At 38.4% G+C, this 24,455-nt stretch overlaps 1 protein-coding gene across 15 annotated transcripts in view; it reads right to left on the reverse strand.

Annotated features, from left to right (window-relative positions):
• Positions 1–1,167: 1,167 nt before the first annotated feature.
• Positions 1,168–24,455, reverse strand: part of GAPVD1 (GTPase activating protein and VPS9 domains 1) — a 29,755-nt gene continuing 6,467 nt past the window's right edge. For 5 of the 15 annotated variants that reach the window (XM_074609069.1, XM_074609063.1, XM_074609079.1 and 2 more), the window contains exons 2-27: positions 23,976–24,191; positions 22,722–23,565; positions 21,345–21,431; positions 20,218–20,352; positions 19,907–20,096; positions 18,918–18,998; positions 17,914–18,074; positions 16,899–17,028; positions 15,926–16,051; positions 14,911–15,084; positions 14,463–14,603; positions 13,726–13,860; positions 13,032–13,151; positions 12,477–12,554; positions 11,969–12,342; positions 11,336–11,423; positions 10,160–10,240; positions 9,383–9,505; positions 8,758–8,887; positions 8,249–8,358; positions 7,432–7,591; positions 6,754–6,941; positions 5,157–5,370; positions 4,517–4,589; positions 3,445–3,642; positions 1,168–2,723 (exon numbers count right to left, since the gene is read on the reverse strand). In XM_074609069.1, the coding sequence (XP_074465170.1) occupies positions 2,583–2,723; positions 3,445–3,642; positions 4,517–4,589; positions 5,157–5,370; positions 6,754–6,941; positions 7,432–7,591; positions 8,249–8,358; positions 8,758–8,887; positions 9,383–9,505; positions 10,160–10,240; positions 11,336–11,423; positions 11,969–12,342; positions 12,477–12,554; positions 13,032–13,151; positions 13,726–13,860; positions 14,463–14,603; positions 14,911–15,084; positions 15,926–16,051; positions 16,899–17,028; positions 17,914–18,074; positions 18,918–18,998; positions 19,907–20,096; positions 20,218–20,352; positions 21,345–21,431; positions 22,722–23,565; positions 23,976–24,160 (4,467 nt within the window). In that variant the 5' untranslated portion in view covers positions 24,161–24,191 and the 3' untranslated portion in view covers positions 1,168–2,582. The remainder of the gene's footprint in view (positions 2,724–3,444; positions 3,643–4,516; positions 4,590–5,156; positions 5,371–6,753; positions 6,942–7,431; positions 7,592–8,248; positions 8,359–8,757; positions 8,888–9,382; positions 9,506–10,159; positions 10,241–11,335; positions 11,424–11,968; positions 12,343–12,476; positions 12,555–13,031; positions 13,152–13,725; positions 13,861–14,462; positions 14,604–14,910; positions 15,085–15,925; positions 16,052–16,898; positions 17,029–17,913; positions 18,075–18,917; positions 18,999–19,906; positions 20,097–20,217; positions 20,353–21,344; positions 21,432–22,721; positions 23,566–23,975; positions 24,192–24,455) is intronic. The other 10 variants (XM_074609072.1, XM_074609067.1, XM_074609078.1 and 7 more) reach the window with 5 other exon arrangements.

Genomic DNA, 24,455 nt, shown 5'->3' on the forward strand with positions numbered 1-24,455 from the left:
ACTGTCCTTCCACCTTTACTATTGCACACCAAAACCTAACGACATCACTTCCTATACATGTAATTTACCAGTTTAAAACAAAACGTTACGGGACACCAGGGGAAAACAGTAAGAGGACATTACATGGAGGTTTTTAATTCTTTGGAAAGTCTAATTCTCTAGCTACACCTATCAAGACTATATAAAGGACTTTCAGAGTAGGTTGGAAAAAAGAAGCAAAGGACCACCTTGCTATGAAGGCTCTCGGCTCACCTGGGGCTCATTGAAACACTTACTGGGTTTAAAATAACAAAATAACAATTACAGAAAAAAAGACTCCAGTTCCTTGAAGTATTTTTCTACGCAGGAAAACAGAATGATATAAATTGTGAAGGGAACGGCTCCTGCCCCTTCCACGAAGGAGAGCAAAGCTGAAAGACCTGACGGTGCTGATCAAATCCCGCTCGCCAATCTGCAAACAGAAGCAACGCGCAGGGTAATCACCAACTTTAGTGGCTTTGTGCCTTCTTTAAGGGTTGTACAAATACTCTCCTCGACTAAAACCTAAACTGCAGGACGAAAAGAATGTTCATAGATCAGTCTGAACATCTCAGATATTCAAGTAATAATTAAGTATTACAGGACACTTCAATATAAATAAATTTATATTGCTTTTAGATATGATCTGGCCATATCTTCAAGGGCATATTTGTGCTTCGCTGCTGAGTGTTATTGGTCAGGGCTGTGCTTGCAATATTAAGTTACGTGTTCAGCACCAAACCCCATCAAGGCTAAATAACTAGAATATTGCAATGTTACACCGACTGAGTTACCACAGTAAGGCAGATCAGAAGGATTTTGTTTCTACTGAGTATTGCTCCTCCACACAATCAAGTCTCTAATAGAGGAGAAAGACTATAAATACAAGAAAAAAGTTACCGTCCCACCCTCTCACCTGTGATTAGTTTGGCAAAAACGCTATACTGAATTACATATTAGAGTCCTAGAAAGTAAGTTTCTTTAATTATGCCTTGAAAAGTAGCACAGCCAAATCAAGCACTTGATACTTCACATCGATTGCTCTAATTTCCATTAGCCAAATGATTTTCCCAAGTACTCGTTGCTTACAGGTTTTAATTATCAAAATGCACGCACACAAAAAAAATCAATCATATTTTGAAAAGAACATGAGAAAGACTTCGTTTTCTTTACTACTCACAGACACCAAATCCTAACACATCCCTCTGTCAGAAGTGCAAAGAATACTCTGGGAAGAGCAAGAAATAATACTGACATGAAAAAGTTAAACGCTCGCTGTTCTTTTTCACTGTAATTCTAGGTAAAAAAGAACAGCAAGTGCTTCTATACAGATAGCAACCACTGGCCATCGCTCAGACCATTTCACTCATGAAAAATCCATGTGGTGTTGCGCATAAAAACTTCTTTAAATTGATAATTGTCAGTTTAAGGGGAAGGTGGGGTGAGAAATCTATAAAACACCCTGAACTGATGTCATGATATGTTTCATAAAGAACAGTGTTATATTTTAAAACATTTTATATGAACAGTAAAACTTGCACTGCTGCATAGCAGACAACACGAAGAACATTTAGTAAAAACATTCACTGAAACCCCTGGCATATGTATTTAATGTCACTAATCAAAATATATATTACAGTCCAAGGTTCTGTTAAGGATCTCTGTTTGGGGTTTGTACAGTATACACAATATTTCAGAAAAAATATTACAGTAAGGTATTTTATTTCTCCTTTTTTATATTAGACTTATCTATTGTAACTTACAGTCCCTCTCCTCTATATACCCAAACCTTTATAACACCCTATAATGCCCTAGCCAAAAAGTGTTTAGCTAACTAATAAGCCCTGTCTATTATAAATTCCAGTTTTAGAAATTTCAGTAATCTTAATTACATTTTAATAAATAGTTCAGTTTGCCCTTTTTAATCTTAGCCTTTCGAGGACGTCCTTTCATTACCAAAACACAGTATGTCACAACCTGTTAGAGGTCAGAGAGGCTTTTGCTTGTTTATTCAAAGGATAATGAGTCCAAAGATAATTGCAATGCATTAAATATAGTTATATAATATTTACACTGTCCTCCCAGATTTTAAATTTAGGTGAAATATAATTGATAACTAATGTCAGCTACTACAAACTTTCGGTGTGGCTGGTGTTTTATTAATAAAAGGTGTATTAAGCTAGAAAGTATATAAGTGGTTGCCCTGATTCTTCTTGTTTCAGTTTTCTATTAGAAATTAAATGAAGTGAATTATTCACGTGAGTAAGAATTCAGGAAGAGGGGTGGTGCAAAAAGCATGAAGAATTTTCTGCGTGTTTTGAAATTCCAAAATACCTGAAAACTGTGGTCCCTTTTGCAGTGCCAGTATCTATAGGGGAGAAAAACGCAACCAAAAGAAGAGGAAAATCTGTTAAATTAATTTGATTAGTAAAGGTGTGTTTTAAAACGCCTCAATTCTGTACAGTATTATACAAGGAAAGTCTCTTCTTCAGCTTTTGCAGCTGTTGTACATTCTTATATACTCTTCTTCTGCTAACAGTCTGCCCATACGTGTGCTGTTCGAGTTACTTGCGATCATCAATAGTTTTAATGAATTCAACTGCTGCTGTGAACTGCATCCACCAGTACGATTCTTCTCCAGATAAACAGTTGGCATAGAAACTACTAATGTACTGAACAGTGGACAGCAAGCAAGGTGGATTTGCCTGAGGGTTAAAGAAGAAAGAGATACTCACAGCTTGTTTGCAAAGCTAAAGAGAAAACATTACAAGATACAGAGCAGAAATACCATTCTATTCGTGCAGTGATCCTCTCACATCCCTTATACATGACTATGTAACCTTCTGTAGGGTAGGGACTCTATCCAGACCACCCCCATTTCACGCATGCCGAAGGCATCAGATTTGATGAAAGGAGCATTTTTCCAGCAAGGAAAAATGACTATCAGGCCAACAGAAAGAGGGGTAACACTGGCAGAATCTGTAAAAGTCATCAAGGACTTCAACATGTAGAAAATCCCATTGTTTTAGCGTCTTATACATGACAGACCATTCTCCAGACACTCATATGTCAAGAAAGGGCAGCAACACAATGCAAGTCAGTCCTCGTGTAGATCTTGGTCCTGAAAGAGGACATCACTAAGCAGGCACAGATGACAGATGCTGGTGGACACACCTCAAAAAGACCCCACTCCACACACACAACACTTGCACCCCTATTTCCTTGGTTCCAAATGCGAAGTTTGTTTGGATTCAAAAACCGTAATTGTGACCCCATTTCTGATGTTTCTATTGAAGCCTGCTGAATTAGATCTGGTTTTGAGTTTCGCGTGCACCCAGTTACCCAAATGCATTATTTTTCTTCCTAAAATGTGTTTGTTTATTACAAAAATTAGCTGGGGTATGTGATCTTTGCAAAAGAACTCACCTTTATAAGGACAAAGACCAGAACAGGAACAAAATCATCTGCCCCGGGTACTGAATCTTCATTTGCCAAACTAAGCAGGTTCATGATGGTTGAACACATTCGCAGGATACACTGTACTTTGTCTCGAGGGGTTTTATAAGCGCTTATTGTGCGGATTTCAGACTGTGCAGATGGCCATGGTGCCTCCCGGAGATATACCTAGGAAAAAAAACCCACAATGCTGCCAGTTCTTGTTTGTCCAAGCTACTACTGTGCACCACAGAGGATCTAAAGTACCAGAGACTTGCAGGCAGGAGCAAGATCCTGGAGAAATGGGAAGCTTTAAGTCAAGACGGTTACATTACACTCACAACGAAGGTGGCTTCCTGCTGTGTTATAATAAAAAACTACAAGGAGCCAGCACTCTGTGTGCAACTAATATAATTAGCCCGTGCTTCTTCCTGACTTCTCCAGCACACTGTTTCAAGTGAAGGCAGAGCTGTAGGTCTCTGTCTTCCGTATCAGCAGCTTTATGAACTCTGACCGCTTCGAGTAATAAGTTCAAATAAGCTGAGAACTAGAAAAGCTGCAAACATCCAGCCTCTGACAGACTTCTTAAGCTTACCAACCTGCTTTTAGTTTTCCAGTTAACCATGAGAAAAGTGAAAGCACTGGGCAAATTCACAGACCTGTAAAGGTTCCATTAATTCTGGCTAGTTCTGAAAGATGATAGCTGTAAACCACAGCCATGACATACAAATCCCATTAGAAGCAAAAAGGATTCAAATCTTAACTTTTGAAGCAAATTATCAGGAAGTTACTGCATCTCAGTGCAGTGTAGTATTAGCTCTTAAATCTTACTATCCGGACAGAGGTGTCAAAGCAGAAAAAAGATGTATTTGGAAGGATCAGTCAGTGGAAGACACCAAAGCTTGGGTACAGCATGATTTTCCTGCAGGGTATTTCAGCTGTCACAGATAGAAAAGCAATGCTTCCAAGTGCAAAACAAAACAACCCTCTCCCCACCCCAAACACAATCAAACCCAAGCGCCCCGACACACATGTGGAAGTGAAGGAAAGGAGAAGTTGTTACCTCAGGTATCTGAAGCGCTTTGTGGTTTGCAGTCACTACTTTAGATAACCTCTGTATGTGCTCATGAAGGACCCTGAAAACAAACCCAAAAAACAAGAGTGAAAAGGAAGCAGCAGCCAGCCAGTAGCGCCCTGGGGTTTCCCACCAGCTTTACGTTTGGTACTACAAGAGAGATCTTCAGGAATGCATATAGTCATGATAGCCCTGCAGCTGACGGACACTAGGTCGGTAAGAGACGCAGAGGATTTTGCCATACAATTGAGTACAACCACACAGCCAGTAGGGCATTCAAACAGCATATGTTCTAAAACACAAAAACCAAAGACCCCAAATGCATGGAAAAATGGAAGTAATGAGTCCTGAAGCAGATTTTGATCATTCTCTCAGCATACACACTTGTAGATCTGGAAGTCTGTATCCCAAGTCATTACTTTTACAATTCTGTTCTAGGAGTTTGATGCAAACGCAAACTTTTGCACACGATGCTAAAGCACTTCCTTGTTCTTTTACAAAAGGTTCTGAAAGAAAACATGAGTTTGTATGGCATGGTTGACTTAAGTCTGACAGAGGAAGACTGCACAGCTTCCATCTGCACCAACTGCAAAAGAGAAACCAGGTACTTCAAATTACATTAACTTACTGGTCACGCAAAATATCTCCATCCTGATTAGGGTAGAATGCGAGTTTGAAAATACGATTCATCACGCTGCGTTCTATAGCTAATTGTGCATCCTGAAGCTGTTCTTCACTGGCATTCTGCCATATGGCATCCTGAGCCATAGCCCCATATAAAAACTGAAGAAAATCCTCAACTTGAGCTGTTTTATCATCTGCTGCTGTGAGTTTCTGGAAATCTGATAAAAAGTAAAAAGAGAGAGAACATTCTGTTAAGTAAAAAATATCATTTCTGATAGTTTTTTCTGGAAAGAAGAATGCAGAATATACTTCAGACTCCTGGCCAGGCAGCACTGAGGCTCTGTTTTGCCCACGTCCCGGTAAAGGAAATACAAGCAGGAACACTTGAAATAAACGGAGAATTAAAGGAAAAGCATAAAGAACACATTTAGCAAAGCATATGGCTAAAATACTCTACTTGATACTCTGTTAATCACTTCCGCTGCAGTACCAGTTCTTATGCCTTCTTTCCAGCCACCCACAGAGATAACACCCATAACAATCACTAGAACACTGGTAGGAACCAGTGCACACAAAGTTATTAGACACTGAAAAGCAGGGGGCAAGGGAAAATATGAAGAAAATCCATGTGTACCATTTCCTACTCCTACCTTGATTAAGTATGCATAGTTGCAACATTCATATTTATCTACAAAATACAGAATGAGTGATGCAGCCAAGTTAATGCAGCATGACCAAATCACTGGCCATTCATCGGCTTCATATTTATAGCACTCTGCACCAGAAGACAACTGCCACTCACATCTGCCAGCAGCCGAAACACCACTGTTGCCAATTTCTCTTTTAGATTATCCAGAAATAGCTGTCTCCTTTCTGTCCAATGAAAGAGCTTTAACTCCTTCCTGGGTCACTGAATCTTATTACCAGAACTTTAATCCCAGTAGATGTAAGTTCTCATATTAATTCCAGCCTATTCAGGCACATTTAACACACAGCACTATATGCTCCAGGAGCAGGAACTGAGTCCAAATTTCTTATGTACTTCATTAAGTCAGGTGTGTGCATAGAGAACATAGAAATAGTTTGTTTTAAGTGATTCTGTTTTGAGAGAGTTGTCTTCCTGGTGCTGATACCCCTTATACTATGATATTTTTGAATCTTTGATTCATTTGATTCATACTATTACTATTCCCCATATCTTCCAAGATACAACCACAGATTCTGTACTGAGGACTGAATGCTGCAACTTAATTTATCATTTATCAATAGATGTACAATAATTAATAGTATTCATGGTTCTTCCACTGGACAGATGCTAGATAATATGATTTAGCATAACTTTTTAGGCCAAGTGAGGTCAAATTACCTTCATTCTCTTAGCCTATGAAAAATGCAAACTGTTACCATGGCTTAGCTGCCACAACATACTGTTAAGTCACAGTAATCTGTCTATCTGAGCCATTAATTCACCAGCTGGAATGAAAACGGTTTTAGGAACCCATTCCTCAGATCAGAAGTTGTATTTTAAAACGTTAACCCAAGCCAGCATCTAAATATGGAGTAAAGGAATATAAACATTGCACAGCCTGCATTAATCTTACCTTGAATAAACTCCCTTATTTTCTTTTCTTTGCTCTCTAGCAGTAACCTCACACATACTGTCGTGAAGTATCTGTTGGCCACTTCTTTATCTCGCAGAACTCTTTGCAGCAGCCTTTCCAAGTGCGCTTGTGTCGTTTGTAGGCCTTGGCGACATCGAGTTAAATAAGCAATATATGGAGCTCTTTTCCTAAAACAAAGTGTGCTCTACGTTATGCTTTATGTTAGATTCATAATAAACATAGAGGCTAATAGCTTTATAAACTGTTAAGTTGTAGTGCAAGAGGAATCTTCAACCTGTTGTTTTTAAAACAAAGGTAACACCTGAAATAGGAAATTCCGTCTTATACAGATTTCTCAGACTGAATTCACTGCCCTTGCAGCACTCCAGAATGCAAGACTAAGGCAAATTCCAAACAGTGTCTCTTGTGTGTTAGAGCTGAACATTAGCCACAAATTGATTAAGCTGAGTTTAGTACCATCTGGACTGACTTGAGGTCCAAGCTTTTTTGAGCCATTCACAGATAGGTGAGACAATTCCATCATTTTGTGGGAAAGCAGAGATGTAATAACCTGATCTGGTAAAGTACAATTTAAATCAAAAGGGTTCTCCCCAATCTGCTAGTGAATAAATATATGCATTTGGAAAGCCATTAATAATAAGATACTGAACAAACTACCTATAGTCCTCTGCAATAGATGCCAGCAGCTTTCGACAGGTCCTGTTATCAAAGCGGCTTACACACCGCATTGTCTCTTGCAGCTGGGCCATCAAGTTCTTGTCTTGGAGGTTAATAGCTTCAGCTAGCTGAACTTTCAAGAAGCACACAATTTCATTATCTAATAAAGAACAAAGGAAAACTATTAAGGAAAAGAAATGTAGACATGATGAAAATAAAACTGTTTTTGAATACGGGAAACATGAAACAGTTTAAAACCAAACTTCTGTACATTAGGCAATAAATGTTCTTTTAAGAACAATTTAGTGAGTCTTTTTGAATTTTCCAGATATCAAGGGCTAAGTTTTCATATCACTATCTTATTTAGTATTTAGAACCATTCTGAAACATGAAGAGGACCAGATTCGGTGACAAATTCACCTGTCTGCAAATAAGCCTAGAATAAATGGAGAGATGTAAACACAAGACATATATATTAAGTCAATGTAAAGACTCAGTAAATTATTCAAGTTACTCTGTTAGTACTGTAGCACAATTCCCAACAGTATGTGTATTTCAGAAGTCTACTCTACAGCTTCAGGCTCTGCCTGCACTTTATCTGAGACACTTCATTACAGAAAAATTAGACTAGGTTTAGTTGGCAGGCTTGTTTATGGAGTGGGAAAGAAAATATTTTGGGGGACAAAAGGCGGTCTATGCCTTCTATATCTACGCCAAACAGAAGTTACCACAAATGGGGCAGTACAAGTGCCATGAAATAGGCAAAAAGAAGTGATACATACAATACAAAATATCTGTATGTATAAAGAATGTTTACCTTCCGGGTCTGTGTGATCTGGTAGGCCATTCCTTGTTGAATGTGTCAACATGGGGAAGGCCACAGAATCTGCTGAACAAAGAGCCAATCTCAATTTCTTCTTTGCATCCCTTAAGGAAGAAAAATAATTTCTTAACAAAGGTGCTGCAAGGCCTGCTTGTTCAATAAGCAGTCTTCACTTTTTTTTTTTTTTTTATAAATACTGCCTAAAAATTACTTAACATAATTTTAATTCACCAGTGTTGTCAAGACTTTAGAATATCTGTTCTTTTGACAGAGCACCTAGATCAGTTTCAAGTGAATTTTCCTAAACATTGAACTGCTCTGTCCTCTCAGGTTACAATATCCCCCCCTTCATCGGTGGAAATAGGACAGTTTGAGATGCTTAAAAATAAAAGCATGTAAAAGTTTACAATTGATCCATATTAAGATTTTTGTGGGAACCAATCACATGGCTTCAGCTTTGAATTCTACTTTGTGGATAAGATGAAACCTGCAAACGTATTTACCTATAGGAGAAAGCAGAACTTTGTGGCTGTGCTACTTGACTTGCAGAGTCTGGGAGATCATCTGCAGACATGTTTTGCAAAGCCTCATCACGTGGAGAGTCGTGCATACTCTCACCATCCCCCATAGCCTCTACGGAAATGAAAAAAAAGCATTACACAGAGAGGAGTCAGAAGGAGTCAGACTAATATTCTCTATTTTCTTCTTGTTATTCTAAGGTTTGGGGGGAACAGAGACAGCAAATAAACCAACTTGTTCTGAATAAGTGAAAAAAGTATATTAAAAAAATACACTCTACAAATCACTAAGAAGAAATTGCATCAGTTTTGGGAGGCAATATACTTCTTCAGTATCCATTAAAAAACAAAACAAAAAACTGTAAGAGATGGGCTATTAACAAACAACCACCTCAATGGCTATATGAAAGAGCTGTCCTTGGCGATACTGATGACCGGGATACTCCCAGTCTCTGGGGGACTGTCTCCCAGATTATGTGACAAAGTGTTCCTGGTTTAGAGCTGACATTGTTCAGCTGCTAGTACTAACATTTGTCTAGAATACTGAAGTGTTTTTATCTTTAAGGAGGAGAAAATATGTTGGTGATGATTACAAAAGCCAGGTTCTTACCTGCACCGTCATAGTTTACTATGGCTCCTTCACTAGGACTGGTTCGCTTAATTGCATTCCTGTATTTGTCCAGAATGTCCTCCGCAGCTTGCGCCTGCGCACTGAGCCTTGGGCTGGGATCATCTGAAAAGACCATGAAAAACAACAGGAGTTAACCTTGCATTGTGACAACTGAAAGCAAATACAAAAATTCAGACCTACGCATTTGGACTCTGTTGTTAGACAAATCAAACAATTAGCTGCTTGTGTTCCATGTAGCCACAATTCAAATATATTTATAAAGTCTGAAGCAAAGGTAGAAAAAAGAAGTACAATGAAAGATAACAAATAAAGCCAGATCCTTAGCATATTTATACTGTACACACAAATGGTTCTTGTATATTTGAAGAGTTCTAGAAATGATTAGTCAAACAGAAAAATAAACACTGAGATTCTAATCATGTTTAATTTAGCACTTAAGTAATTATTACAGGAACGTGTCTGCAGCTATCCTTACAGCTCAGCTATGATAAGGTCATGGGCTTTATAATGAGAGAAAAAAAAAAGGACGAAGATTTGATTGGAGAATCCAATACTATATGTATTGACAGAAGCACGACAATTTAAAAACAGTCTTCAAGGCAGGAAGTCTTTATCCACTTTCTTATTCAGAAAGCCAGTTGTGAACATTAACTACAACAGCATATACCTTTCTGTAAAGGGATACCTGGTGGGCACTCTGGAGCTCTAGAGGGCACGTTATGAGACAAAATTACTGTGATGATACTATTCACATACCTTGAAGTGTTGCATATCTGTCAGGCACCATATCATCTTTGTCTTTTTCTTGTTTTTCTTTCTTTCTAAATGGAATAGGAGCTGAAAAGGCAAGGTACCTTATCAAAGACTATTCTGAGATAATTGCCAGACTGAAGAAACTTTAAGAAAGTGGCTAATGCAGAAGTCTGTCATCAAATAAACTTCAATAAAAGCACAAGCCTATCTATAGGATGGAGCAGAACTGTACTGTCATCGTACGTAGTAAGTTCTACCTTTAACAGACACGTTACCAGGAGCCAGGCAGAACAGTTTTGCCTTCCAGCTACAATGCGTTCTAGGCAATTACTAGCCAAGGGAGTCGGGTAGCTTCCCATTTTTATTTACATATTTATTTATACTTTAGTTCAGCCAATAGTCCTAACTCAAATATTGGTCATAATGACATGAATCTTTTCTGGCAACTCATTCCCACTAGTAAGTTCAGGGACAAGATGCAAAAAGAGCACACTGTGAAACAGAAAAGCAAAGTGGTATTAAAATACTATAACATTAGCTGAAGTCACCCAGAGTCTGCAAGGATTACATTGGTTCTTTTCTAACTGAAAGTCTGTTTTAAAAAAAGGCAAGAATATCTAATATTACACACATTGTTCCATCCTCAGTTGTCATTATTCACAGCACAAAAGCCAAATGCTATCCTGAACAAGCTTTACTTTGTACATAGCCAAAGTCTAATTTCCACTCACGCCATGTTACAGGAGATATCCTAAATTATCCATATCCTTCAACTACTACCTGTAGAGAATTAAGACTAGTCCTCAGTGAAGCTGCAATTAAGTTAATAGCATACAACTATGAAATGACCAGCCTCACATAAGGATTCCAAGGCTACTGAATGATTCAGATAACACAATGCCTAACCAAACTCCTTTCAGCTCACACATCTCTTTATAGGTAGTGCATACTTTGTATTTCAGAAATTCTCTCTTTACTGCAACACTTGCAATTTTATAAAGAAGTATGCTTTATTTCTCAACATTAATAGGACTGCTATTACTCTGTAACAAATCTACATCAGTCTGGTCAGCTTTTCAAAGTGAAATTGTAAAAACTTTCCATAAAAGTGACTAAAGATGTAATAAAGGCAGCGTGCACTCTTACTGAAGTACCAAAACCAGACGGAGACAATCCTACCTTTGGGCATAGCAGACACAAAACGTTTCCTCCACCAGGGCTTGTTTCTGTCAGACTTCTCATCATCACTGTCTTTTCGCTCCTCAATCTGTAGAAGGGCACAGTCTACATTTGAGCTTTTACCACATCAAGTGTAAAGACAACATTTCTCCTCAATGTCAACTTATGCTACATCGACTGCTAAAACAGAACTACAGCAGAGCACAGAAAGCTATAGCGGATTAAGTTAGAAATATCCCTCCTGAAGAGGACAGCCTATAAACGCAAAACCAAAGACATGAAGAAACTTAGATTTTACTTATTTCTTTTTCAAAGAAAATTACTTTTCAGGATGCTGCAGCATTTTAAATTTCAACACTAAAACAAATCTATTTCTGAAGTCCCACCAAATCAAGTAAAGCTCATCCAGTAAATTTAAGAGAATCCAGATTCATTTAAGGCACTCTGAACATCTGCAGCTTTAGCTTGCAAAACATTATTGGCCAACATTTTAAAGATAACAAAGGTACATTGTAATTTCTTGGCTAAACACATTTAATACCAGCTTTCTGGCACTAGATGCATAATTAAAGTGGGCATGCTAGGGGGAGAAAAAAAAGAAAAAAAAAAAAAAAAGATAAATAGAACCCTTACCTCTCCCCTAGAGGAGTCTTTACTGGGAGATGAAGACGATGACTGAGATGCGGCCACGAGAACGGCTGCTCCAGTGCTGGTGGTTGGCATAGGAAGCTCCCTCTCCTCATTACCAGGACGCCTGTTCCAGCCAGGATCACTCATAGGTCTCCGGACTGATGATACTATATCTGAACTCCTGCTGCGGACTAGCCTCTCTGGATAAGAATGCCTCTGCTTGAATGCTTCTAAATCAGTTGGAATTAAAGCGTGAGACCCAAAGTTTGGCAATCGGGCCTCATTACCTCCCATAGCTCCTTCCAAGATCGGTGGATCCGGTGGTGGATGGGAGGGTCTTGCATAGTGTACTTTGGGCCTTACTACAGCTGATACACCTGCGGTCATAAGTGTAAAAGAAGCCACACACATTTCTTTTAAGATTCTTCCATATTAACTGGTACTAACACAGAAGCATTGAAAATGCCTATTTTAAAAAAAAAAAAAAAAAAGCTTATTCTTTACAACTCACCCTCATTTGAGGACAGAGGGTCAAACAATGCAAGCAAAGAATCTGTCTGAGAAGGAGGAGATGTCAACTGACTGGCTCCTGAAATACAGAAAAAAAAAAGTTAGCGTTGTACCAAGAATTACCTACAACACAAGGGACATTGAAAAAACAGCCCTCGGTAACAAAAGTTTACAAAACTTTATTGCAAAATATTTTAAAAGATATTCTTATATGGAAAGATCTCTATAGTACGCTGAAATGATTAAAGAATTGCATCACAAAAAGCCGGGAAATTTCAAGAAGTGGACCCATTCCAAAACAGAAGAGGACAGTCAGTGTAATCAAGCCCAATTAGGAAAAGGTGATTTTAGATCTAGTACTCAAGCTCTAGTACTATAAATTGCTGGAGTCTCTGTCAAACAAATACAGTGCTAGCAAACAAGGAAAATGTTAAGCATAGCCGCAAGAGCTTTGAAATCGGGAGAAACTGTAAAATTTAAGGATTCTACAAGCGTCATTTGTGAGACTTCAGTTACCAGATTCTAATTCTCATTTACAGGTAAGTAACTTACTTACCATGGGCCGTTTCATCCATGTCAGGACTTGTCACAGAATCTTTTCCCCCAAAATCAGAGCTACATTCAGACCTCAGATCCTCAATCTTATTAGGAATATCTTCAGATGTTGCACTAATACCTTACACATAACAAAAGAAGCATCTGTAATAGTCTTTCACAGAAAAAGGAAGCAAAATCCTGAAGCTGTTAAAATGTTTGGTGAACACTGCAATAATCAAATTTTAACTCACAGTGCACCTAGAGACATTATGAATTGCTATACTCCTAAAATAACATTTTGTTTCTGCTCTACATCTTCAACTGTTTTAACATAGCCATGAATGCACTTTGCCAATGGGCATTAGAAAGTCATTTCACTCCGTTAAATGCTTTGTAGGACTGAAGTAGATATATGCTGATTTACTTAAATAAAAAAAAAATTGTGATAATAAAACTAATGCAAGGAAGTTAGGAGTTTCTTCCAAGTCAATACTTCACTGCTAACCATTGCTATTGTAGCCCAGAGTATTCAATGCTCTGCTGCCTTTTTTATTTCTTCTGTAAGATAAACAAAGTACTGCTTTGAAAATTCCAGAATGAGTACAAAAAGTTATTTTATGAGTGAAATGATGTATAACTAAAGCAAGTGCAGCAAAGCGTATGCTGATAATGTTCTAATAGAGCAGCACGCTTTCAGAGACAATTAAACGCACCTGATACAACGCTGAGGCCTGGCGTACTGGGTCGGGAACTGACCTCCCTTACATCTGTGTCATCAGATGTACTACCCAGCCCTGAACAGCTTTCCAGTTCTTGGAGTCTTTCCTCTTGTTTTAAGTCTGGGGCCTCTACAAAAGGGAGACAATGAACAGTAGAGAGAAAAAGTATCATTACTCAATGCCATGCTCCCTTAATATTCACAGACAGAGGGCAGGGGGTATGTGCTGATTTAGTACCTTAAGTTCTAAGCTAACTCAACCACTTCAGCAAGAGTTTTCTTCCTATACAGAAGGCAAGACTCTGCACAGAGAGCAGTGCTCTATCTGCACGGGCATTCTAAGAAGTTTTTACTGTTTTAAGGATTGTATTTCCTAGAGACAATAGTATACAGTCAAATCTTCACTATAGCCAAAGTAAACTGTGATCCTACACAGCCCTAGTTAACATCATAGGGAAGGAAGGCAAACAGAAGTTTGCTTTGCAAGCCCTTTTCTCCCTTTTTGGCCCTTAAGAATTTCTGAAGTAACAGTAAGTCTCTCTCAATGCTTTCCATCTCCTCTATGCCTAGGAACAGTTTGCCCTTTTAATACTCGAAGTATTCGCAAACCCTAACTTAACCCTAGGATAATAACTTCTCAAAGAAAGAGAAGGGGTGTTGTTTCGCACTATGTGCCTCTGGAAGAGTCTTGATTCATGCTAAAGGAATAAGCAAAAACTGCATGATTCTGACCTGAATCACTTGGTAATACTTCCACGCTCCACGCCTCGCTTGTGGTTTCTGATATGGTTGAACCTGTGCAGGGATCAAGCAACACGGATCCTGAACCTGGTAAACACAGCAAGCTGCCTAGCATGTTCTCTGCAGCCGCACCTGCAAAAGGAAAGCCGAAGCATATAGCTAGATATAGGCTTCCTGAAGACAGCTCTAATAAGAGAGAAAAATAAGAACACATTTTAAGTGTCCTTAATAAAGTATATCATGAAAGACAATGTTGAAAAAATAGAAATGAGCAACCAAATATAACACAGGCCATGCACACAAAATACTGCTACAGAAAAGCTCCAGTTTAATCAATGAAAACACATCTATTTAGAAAGCGAGGAGGAGGGCTCTGCAGCCTCACAATTTTAGAGCAAGCATGAAGCATATTAACATACCAGATATACCACCAAGTTACCTGCTATTTCTTGCAAACGATCTTCATCAATATTTGGATCAAAGTCGCTTCCCAAGACATCTGTACTCCAAGTTTCGCTCACAGTTTCTGATATATCTCTGTCATCAGTCAACCCCATCATATCCCGGATCTCAAATTTACGGAGCTTGTCATCAAGATTATCCTGAGTTGTGGCTATGTAAAAATAAAAAGTTCTCAATTTTTTGAAAGGCTTCTCCAATTACGTCTGATTGAAAATATTCAAGAGCACGTTACAGGAAAAAAACACCAAACAAAACAACCCTCTAGTTCTGTCAGGTAAGATGGTGTTTTAACTAAGGCCTGTAAAGAACTATTCAAGAGATGCTGCCTGAAAACAGTTTTTAAGCATATTTGAAATCTAACAAGAAAAATCTTCAACTACACCTGGTGACCTATCGACCAAATCAACAGACAAAGTGAATAAAATTTAGTGCACTATCAAGAAACTGATACAATTCCTGCAAGAAGAACTTATCACAGAAAAGCTGAGGCCTCCAGGGGTCATTCAAGTCCAAACCCCCTGCTCAAAACAGGGTCAGTTACAGCAGGTCGCTCATGGTCACGTCCAGTCACGTTTTGGCTATCTCCAAGGTTGGAGACACCACAACCCCTTTGGGCAACCCTTCCAGCATTTCACAAATACATATTAAACAGGAAGCTATCCAGATGCTTTAAGACTACTCCCATCCAGATCACCCTGTTCCCTGAAGGGAAAAGCTTGGTACCAAACAAAACTTTACAAGCAGTTTCCTATAAAGGACTTAAGCCTCAAAATTCCACGCAATTTGCTTTTCCTAACAATGGACTACAAGAAATATTTCTAGGAAAAAGCCACCCAACCAACAAACCCACAAATAAATGCAAGAGTAGTTGCACAAGGAAAACTTTAACTTATTTTTTCCTGAACTAGTCGGTTTTCCAAACTTTTTCCACAGAACTTCGCCTTTGCCATCTAGAGCACCTCAGGCATGTGTATTAGGGAATTTGCACCTGCCTTGTTCATGCTCTAACAGCTGCAGAGCTTCGACGCCGTTGCTCCCGGAGGGGCCTGCGCCAAGCTCCGACACAGACTCCCCTTCTAAATCCAAAGATGACACAGAGTTGGAGCGATTTGAAGGACCTGTGAATACAGAATTTACTGTAAATCTCATTTGAATAACAGTTCCTAAATATACAGCATTAACAATCCAAGACACAATTAACTCGAAAGATGAGAAGAAATGAAGTAGCAGTTCTAACATAAAATACTGAATTGATGAACTAAATGTATATTTGCTCTACTCTTGAGCGCTATTCTAGGGATACTTAACCCGCACTGTGATTCGTACTTCTGACACTTACAGTACCATACAAATTATAATAATCTACAAATACACTACCAGAAATGGCTGGAATCTCACCACTAAGATACTTAACTGTAACTAAAAAGTCAATAAAGTCTTTGCCATTAATTTCTTCACTCGTCCATGAATTTTTTTTCTTATTTTGAGGAGTGAGAAAGCAAAAACTAAACTATGGAAGTTGTACAAAATGCATGCCGAGTGATCTGTACAAACCTCTTCAATACCACAAATAAACGCTTTACTGTGTCTGAGGTTCATAAAAAGGAGTTGTCCGGAGTCCAGAAACTATTCTGAGATACGTAATAGCTTATTAAAACATGATGAAAAGTAAGTCTATTTTAATAATTAGTACTGCACTTAAGTTTAAAAAAAAAGAAATAATCCCTCTTTTCACTTTCTAAATACACTTTTTTTTTTTAATTCCTAATTCTCAGGCTCAGTTGTGCCTTTGCAGGTCAACATTTAGCTCCAGACTTCTTTTCTCTGAATGGCTCTCAGGGTAAAGTAGCAGTCTTCAAAACGGCAAAGATGATATGCTGTATTTAACAGATGTTCCTTTTATAGTTAAGGCAAAAAAACAAAAAAAAGGGACAAAACTTCTTCAAGACTTAAGTAGCCCTTCACCTTCAGATATTCCTTCCAGATTATCACTGCAGAGGGAAAAGCGCAAGGTTTTATCAGGTTTACCATGGAGTTTGTTTTCATCAACAGGGACATCTCCTTGTCCGCCATCTGCAAGCTGCATATTTAAGACCTGGAGAGTCAGGAAAAGAAACAAGACTTCCTTAAAATAATCTATTTTTCAGATAATTAAACAATAAACAAAACATTGCACACATTTTTTGCATTTTTTTTCCCCTGAATGTTAATGGCATAATCAAATTTCTAACATTCCATTTGAAAAAAGACAGCTATCTCCAAAGTTCAGAGCCTGGAGAGAACGTAAGGTAACCAAGATGTGAACACAAGGCAAGTCCTGATAATAACGGAGCCACCAGCTCCCTCATCACTAATATAATATGGAAACTGTTCATTATGAGGCTGCAAAAGGAGATAATCAGAATCATCAGGCTAGGCAGCAATGATGAAGCAGAAGTTACAGCTGGTGAAAGGAAAGGCTGTAAAACCAGCCTTAACCTAAGCAACACAGTCCAAAGGTGTTCATGGCAACGTGACCACAGCTCCGCCGGCACAAGAAGCTGGGCCTGTGCATTTCAAGTCTGAGCTGCCAAAAACGTCGGGATCAGTGTTCCAGTTCTGTCGTTCACCTGTGCCACTTGATCCAAAGGACAGAGCACACAGACAGATAACTGAATCAGTTCCTTCAGGCTCAGAAATAACAGCCCAAGTTTGCTCTTAAGCGTGTTTGATGGCAAAGCCTCTTCATAAATCTGCCAGGTTCATTTTTCCTTTGTTAATATACTGCTTTTCACACCTTGCAGATATATTAAGTCAGGAAAGTGAGTCAAGGGAAATTTGAAAGGTACAACCCCCGACCTCAGTAAAATAAAGTAAGGATTTTAATTCCCGTTCTGGATTTATTACCCAAACTTAACTGTCACAACTTCATCGTTCTGCTATTAGAGAACACAGAGGCTGTACTTTTCACAATATCCGAGACCTGATAGTTTTTGCATACCTCATTTTCTGACATCATTCCTGGAGTAATCTGTGGACCTGTCCCCAAAGAAATCACCAGCACTTCTTCCGGCTGAACCTCTGGGATAGTCTCCTGGGAGGATCCCTCATGATCTCCATGCTGATCCATTAGAATATTTGATCTGCTTCTGCTACGAGTTGCTAAGAGAGTATTTTGAAACATCAACATTAGAAAGCTTTCCCTTGTTTAAGGAGGAAAAAAAGACAAGACCATGGAAATATGGAATGGCAATGTTTTGAATTAATAATATCATACTAAATAAACTTACAAAATTAAAAGTCATATTAGACTTTGAGAGATGGAACTAATGTTTAAAGTTGAGTACTGAACTGTGAAAAAGCAAACTTTCAACACAGAAGTTTGGAGAAAGAAGCTCTACTATGGCCTGTTTGCCTACACAAATTCAGTGTATTCCAATCGCAGAAAGACCCTTAATATATTAATTGAGAAAATTAAGAAGTTTGTTACCAACAAAAAAAAAGCCTAGGTTCCTGTGGTTTATAACTCTGTTTAATTATTTTATTTAGAAGTTTTTTCTGCTAAAAAGCAGGGAAATCTTATTCTAACAGGTGTCTCAAACTCAGACACACAATTCAATACCAGGTGCTTTACTTTGATTATTTTGTGACTCTTTATCAGACTTTTCAAGTAGCCTCATATTCCCACATTTGGCACCGTGGAGGGAAAAACGCCCACATGGAATTAAGATTTCTAAGTATGGCAGCATGACACCAGTTATTTCTTTATTTGATCCAGGCAAAACAAGGCAAGTGTGCAGAAGTCACAGCCAAATTTTGATTATCACACAAAAGCACACAAGGTGTTTTTAAAAACTACACGTACATACAAAATGAGTTTCATATAGAAATCAATGAAGAAATCTGAAAAAGCAACTGATTGCCAAAGTAAACCAAAGGCATGCTTAAGTCATGTGTTATAAGTAAAAGTTTCACAGAGAAGAACAGAAAGAGGGCATTACCCACCAAAAGGGGTTACTAGAGTTATATGAGCTGAAAGATTGGTAGCAGAAGTATCCCAGGCAGTAATGGCTGCCAATTGCTGTCCTGGATTTCGAGAGCATTAAAATGAAACAAAAGAAATAAAAACTTTGAGCAAAAACTATTTTATACCATAAAAATGAATGCTGTTGTGCCACTACGCTGTAGGCATAAAACCAGAACCATTCAGAAGCAGAGTTAAAACAACATGGGATAGGTTTGGTTTGGGGTTGGTTTTGTGGGGTTTTTTGCCACTGATAGGGCTCTTCATATTTTCATCCTGTTACACAGTAATACCAAATCTCTCAAACAAACAAATATATCCCATGTGCTCATATTCACGTAAATATACACTGAAGAAGAGTACCACACTTCTTATTTTAAGACAAAATATTATTGAAATAGAAGAGTTCAAAACCCAGAAATCCTATTCAAAAAAAGGATAAAATCCCACCAAACATAAAATTGCATTACAACATACTAACAATTGGAATTAGACCAGGCAAATAATGGAGAAAGAAGAAAGTTTCTCTTCTCAGCACACACTCTAAAAGTTCTGCTCTTGCTTTTTCATCCTCTTCCACATTTGCTCTCTTCTGAGACACAAAAATTTCAAACTTATTTCATCCCACTGACTAAATGTCATCACTTCCATCTTACCACTTTCCTAAGCAATCTTCCCTCTAGACCTGCTTCCCATCTTCAAACTTTCCCTAGATTATCATTGCGCTAGCATGACTATCAACCACTCCAGCGTTTTTCTCAAGTTCAATCCGGAGTGAGGAAGCTCACCATCAGAAAGTAAGGAAATTACCCGGCTTTCTATGCAAAAGAAAATTCTTCACTATCTACACAGAAAAAGTAGGAACTGAAGGTGCAGTCGAAGAGTAACGCCAAGAGATGACTGAAAAAATGGCACAGAAAATGGACCAAGGTATCAGAAATCATGCAAGAAGTCCGCTTACTCTCCTTACCTATTGGCAATCGATTTTTTTTGTTAGCTGGAGTAGTTGCAGGGGAAAGCTGTGGAGTATTATAGGGAGTCATTTCAAGGCTGCTGCTTTTTCCTGGTCTGTTCTGGGGTAGGTTTGCCAGCAAGTTTTCCAAAGCCATCCGATCTTCCTTAAGCTGATCGCTTGACATTACATTCCGCATAAAGCCAACCTAAAAGTTTAGAATTAGTGTTGGTAAGAATTACGGCATAAATTATTAGCCCTGTTTATCCTACCTGTAAACACATGGGGACAAGTTTATACTATTTCTTTTTAAGAACTTAAGGCATTACCAGACTAGTTAGCTGGCTGTATGTCATGTAAACCACTGTTCTACTCAAGCCCTCCAGAAGGTTAACAGAAGACATTGGAGGAGTTTCAACCGCACGCCCATCAATAACTACATCCAGGAAAGCAGCCACACAGCTCTGCAAAGAGAAGAAATTGTTTTTAAATGCGAGACCATTTACTAGAGGTTGGAAAGAACATAACTTATGCAAGAGTTAAGTAGTTACATAACAACATAAGTTTTGCTTCCTGCTTTTAAAATCTTAGGATAAAATACCACATATCACTAAAACCAGTAAAAAGCGAGCAAGGAAAGCATGCAAGTAGTTTTAACATTTCCTCCATTCCTTTTCTGCATTCAAAAGTGTTACTTACTCAAGTGTCCTCTTACAGTTTTTAAAAAAATTAAACTGTTTTATGGCAATTAAACTGCCCCTTCCTGAAGAATCTGCTGAGCACAGACTAAAAGCGAAACAAGGAAGGAACACACAGTATCACTTTCTAATCTGAGTGAATGTTACTTGTATAATAACTGTGTAACTTTGTATGATGACTGTGTAACAATTATAGGTAGCATGGAAACATGGAAATTACACAACCAAATCAACAGTTTTTTAAACATATGACAATACATCAAAAATCACTTGTTTCACTGTTCCTCTGACGACGCTAATTTCAGTATTGCTATGGATGATTCATACTAACAAAGGAAAAGCTGAACAAAAACCCCAAAACTACACAAAAAAGGAACAGAAGTTCCTTGCACTAACAAGTTACTTCGTTTCAAACCAGACTTCATACAAGAGTTGTTTTCAGATCAAAGCGTTTTCTTTAGGTTCAGTAGAAAAACCACAGACAGTAATTCAGCATTTCAGTTTAAAAGGTAACTTGCTTTTATTTTTTTTGTATTTTCTTTTAAGAAGTATTATGTCACAGTAGAAGCAAGAATCCCCAACCCTTAATTCTAGTACTCAAGATTTTTTCCCAGCTTTGTACAGGATTTAATCTGCTTTTCAGTACATGTAACTGGAAGTTAAATGCTTAGTAAGCCCCCAGCAATGTCTGAAAAAAGAGACTGCAGAAGGATGAAGTCCACACATGAGCCTTAGCTTTTTTTAGTCTTGATTCTTACTTTGTCAAATTTAGCAAGGTTGCTCTTCATCCGTGGATCTCCCTCTTCAGAACCTGTCATTGCCAATTGCTGCAGAAGTCTCCCAACCTGAAACAAAAAAGAAGTATGAAGAATAAGCACTTCAAAACAAAATCATGATCGACCCAATTATAAAACATTAGTTAAGACAGCTCCTCCATTCTAATTTTTTTTTTCATTTAATACTCTGAGAAATACTTCTGATTGAGTGTACAGAGTCTTGTACTAGCTTTCAGGGTAGAAAAAAAGCAAGAAGCTTTAGAAAGAAGCAGTCATTGCATTTAACAAGAAAATCCGCACACACAGTATGCTACGAGCATCCATACTTCCCCCCGTCCCAGGAACAAAGCATGTTTTGTTTTTGCAACACGTCAGAATTGAGAGTTGAATCTAGGTCATCTTAAACCTAGAGATTTTAAATGGCTGTATGTATCTTAATAAGAATATGTTGGAGGAAAAAAAAAAAACAAAGGCAAGAGGGCTAGCACTTGTTTCTGAGCATATATTCCTTATTAACCTCCAACTGCAAAACAACTCTCAATTTTAAAAAGTCGCCAGCTGCAAGCTCTGCTACGACACACAAGCAGTGACACAGGAGAGGACTGCTAATGTGTTTTAGAAAAACACTGGCAAGGCCCTGTCAGTAACGGCCTAGGTAAAACTCCCCAGAATGATTACACTGCGAGAATCACTCACTGCCCGGTTTATAGACAGCATTAAAAAGTAGGTTTTGTTACTTGTGTGGGGAATATCCTGAGTCAGAGAAGTGTTGCTTAATACCTTCAGACTATACCTCTACAAAGTACCATTAAATTGCTCAAGTGTTTGCACAAAGACAAAAATTTGTCATGAGGGTTGGGGAATACTCTAAGGTCTAATGATACGGTAGAGAGCTACCCACCAGAAACACTGGTCATTATTGCCAGGCAAGAAGGTTTTTTCAGCAAAATATTCCATTATTTTGTACAATACCTGGCATGATATTTAACATTAGCAAGAACAACACAACCCTTGTTTACACACATTCCAGAATTTATCTTATAGTCACTTTTGCTTCCATCCCTTAAAACAGCTTTTCTAAAGTACATTTGCAACTCTTCTAAAAGATAAAGGAATATGCTATCATTTTTTTAAGTCATTATTTTAAGCAAACAGATAAACTTTAGAGCATGCCTTTTCAGCAACAATTAATATAAATATTTTCTTAGCATTCGTCTTACGGGTAGGAGGGACAGTACATTTACCTTTACTGTAGGAACATCAGTTCTAGTGAAAAAAAAAAAGGCCAAGAACATTTCTCTCTCTCTTTTTTTTTTTTTTTTTTTTTTTTTTTTTAGACTATTTTCAAGAGAATCGTACCTGCATCAGATTAAATCTTGCCACCTCATTTATAGGAGCATCAGAAATGATTCCATACTGTTCTGGGTTAACGATTGCAGGACAGATGAAACACGCTAGAAGAAGATCTGTGCACATCGCTCTGACCTCCCCAACCTCCAGCCTGTCTACACACGAGAGCGTTTTGTACATTTGTGACACAATCCATCTCAAGCTGTGAGGAAAACAGTAAGTGTTTTGTTTGAGATAGCCAATGAATTTGTTCACCAGGGTCACCAGTTTGGCCTCATTGGAGTCAACCATCTCTTGGACTCTTTGCTTGAACTTTTCTGTGCCTTTCTCTCCAAATAACTTTTCCTGTTGCACTGGAGAGAATCTCTCAATTAACTTGTTGGGATCAGTTTCCAGGTGGTCTTCATCTTCAACCAGAAGCTGCATGATTGGCTCGTGTAAAGTTGCAGTAAGAAAAAGTTTTGCAGAAAAGAGTCCTTCAGAGAAAAGTTTGAATAAGATGCTGAAGGCACAGGTGCCTCGTCTCAGCAGCCGCCTTGGGTTGTCGCTTTCTTTGAGTTCAAATTCTATCAAGTAACGGAGGACCTGGAGGAGGTAGCTCTCATCCTCCTGCATGATGCAATTGCCATAAATGGATGTAAAGACTGTGTGAATGACACTCTGAGTGTTGTCCTGGTTGAGCTTCTCTCCGGCAACCAGGCAAGATGCAATAAGCCTAGGGTTCTCCCTCAATCTGTTTAGGAATTCTCCGTAAGCAGTCTCCTGAAATCCCAACTGCTTATAACCATCCACAAACTGCGTGTCCTCCAAGACTTTAGCATGCTGGCAACATTCAGCAGGAGAAGCTTCAGCACTTCAAAGAAAAACATTGAAACAGTTTAAGTAACTCTTAAGCAAACAAACTTCATAAAAGATGCCACTGGTCAGTCTATTAACAAGACTACCACCAAGGAAAAATGTCTTTCCATATATTTAATATAGATGATCTGCAAATTCAGAAATAAGGGGAGTTTGTTCCCATAAACTATGAACAGAAGCAAAACAAACAGATATATTAAAAAAAGGTAGCTTAAACAGCTAACAAGTAAGTTTCAGGTGAGTCAGATTCCCTAGTTGAGATTTGCTTTAAAAGCTTACTATTTTTATGATTAGTACAGCAAAGGACTCCAGATACTAAGTACGAAAAATCAGATGTATTTGCTGCAATTCATGGAAGTTTATGAGCTTGTTTTCCCCAGGACCACCCCCACCCCTCCAAGTCACCTTGTTATGATCAGTCTGTCCAAGTTAATCCTTTGCTGCTTGGAAATCCATGCTGTGCGGTACAGCTTTTCAGCTGTCTTCAATACATCTGCATTGAGCCTTTGAATAAGTTGCTTTTCTGAGTTTACATACAGCCGTTCCTGCTTGAGGTGATGTGCCAGCGTGTGTATATCCAGCTTCACCATCTTGGGCAGCGAGCGGATGACACAGTACTCACTGTGACAGGGAGAAAATGAAACAGGTGAATTCCAAACAGTTTGGGAACAAGTTCTGTCAGCGTCAATGAAGTGATAAGCAGGTCATAAACTTAGTCTTAGCAGTAAAGACTGCTGTGCCCCTTCCATGTTAGCATATTCATATGTTCTCTCAAATCCACAGCCCACCACTTAATGACTGAGTCACTCTTTCTTAATGCAAGGTTTCCTAATTGACAATTTCATTAACCCCTTGTTATGTCAGCATATCAGGGACACTTGCATA

Source organism: Larus michahellis, chromosome 15 (assembly GCF_964199755.1).
Source record: "Larus michahellis chromosome 15, bLarMic1.1, whole genome shotgun sequence".
Taxonomy (NCBI): domain Eukaryota; kingdom Metazoa; phylum Chordata; class Aves; order Charadriiformes; family Laridae; genus Larus; species Larus michahellis.